At 47.3% G+C, this 1,454-nt stretch overlaps 1 protein-coding gene across 1 annotated transcript in view; it reads left to right on the top strand.

Annotated features, from left to right (window-relative positions):
• Positions 1-283: 283 nt before the first annotated feature.
• LOC135818216 (arylsulfatase J-like) overlaps positions 284-1,454 on the top strand; it is a 19,377-nt gene continuing 18,206 nt past the window's right edge. Inside the window, exon 1 of the mRNA XM_065331574.1 lies at positions 284-783. Within this exon, the coding sequence (XP_065187646.1) occupies positions 591-783 (193 nt within the window). The 5' untranslated portion in view covers positions 284-590. The remainder of the gene's footprint in view (positions 784-1,454) is intronic.

The raw sequence follows: 1,454 nt of genomic DNA, 5'->3' as shown, positions 1-1,454 counted from the left end.
CACTGGTCGCGATGGGCCCTGTTTTGCTACACAAGTCGTGTATCGGATTCCGTCACGTCTACGTGAGGTTCAAACATAAAATGTATCACACTCTCTCTATCTTGTAAAGACGCCAGCAATCAAGCGAGACCGAGAGCGACTTTTTGCACCATTTGCTCAGCTGTGCGGCCACATAATCATTCATGCTGGATCTTCAATGCCGCTTTCCGACCATAGGGATAGAGTCACGCTCCTGCTTCCCTAGTACTAGTAGTAGTAGTAGTAGTAGATCTACTGTGGGACCTAGCCCTGCCAGTATTTACTCGGCAATAGCCTGTGTGTAGAGCTACAACAACACACCAGTACACTGTACTGTGGCTAACTAGTATGACAGTTACTTACTTTCAGACTGAACAATACTAAGCGGAAGCTAGCTGCAGATCTACTCGCTGCCAACCAGTCTTTGGATCATCGACACACCACGGTTTCCATTCAGATCTACTCCGCACGTACGTCGCGCCTGGCCTGTCCAATGCAGGCTAGGCTATGCCGCAGTAGGCGACGTGTTCGCGAAACATTTCGTGTCTTCCGTGATTATTGCTCGCGACAAGATGTTGGTGGATGTCATTTTAGTGAAAACTTCGGTAGTCGTAGCTGCTTTGATTCTGGCAGCGTGCTATCATTACCGGCAACCGTCTGCTGCATCACCGAAAGGCTGGGCGGGCGCGGGCGGTGGAGATGCGGAGACGATCAGGCACAAGCACAAGCAGCCGCACATCCTGTTTATTGTTGCTGACGACTTGGGTAAGTGCCTAGTCTGGCTATCAAAACTAAACACAAAAGCTGTGTTCATACGGTCATGCGTGTGCACGCGTACGTTTGCGGTTCATGTGTGCAAGCGCACGTTCACATGGTTCAAGGCTTTGCAAAAAGCAGCAATTCGACCATCATTAATTTTTAGGTCGGGTGACGCCATCAAGTACCGTATTTTCCCAATAAAATAATTGTACACTACTTTTATTTTTTCAAAGGTGGTCAGACCTGTACTAGTACTACTATAGGAGACTGTACTAGTATTGGAGACGTGTACTTTTGTTTCTTCTGGAAAGATTGATTGCCTGGGTTGGGTGGCAAACAACTCGTGATAATGATGCTGTAAGACTGTAAATACACTCGACCATGGTAAGAATCAGTGTACAAAGGCACAAAGATGATGAACGGGTAAGAAAACGAAGTAAGGTGGACCCTGGTGGCTGTACCCCACTGATGCTCATCACATCATTTGGGCATGTACTATTATTAGAGACGTGTCCTTTTATATTTTCGATCCACACCCAACATGTACCACAATAAGCCCATTGCGCAATGACGTAATTTGTACCATAAACACCCCAGACAGCCACCTGGGCATGGTCGTCTGGGGTGTTGAACAGTGCATTGCTGATCCCAATGTACTCACGTGCATTACTCATACC

The sequence above is a fragment of the Sycon ciliatum genome, chromosome 5 (assembly GCF_964019385.1).
Source record: "Sycon ciliatum chromosome 5, ocSycCili1.1, whole genome shotgun sequence".
NCBI classification, from domain to species: domain Eukaryota; kingdom Metazoa; phylum Porifera; class Calcarea; order Leucosolenida; family Sycettidae; genus Sycon; species Sycon ciliatum.
The sequence above is the reverse complement of the archived record's forward strand: the minus strand, read 5'-3'. Positions and strand labels throughout refer to the sequence as shown.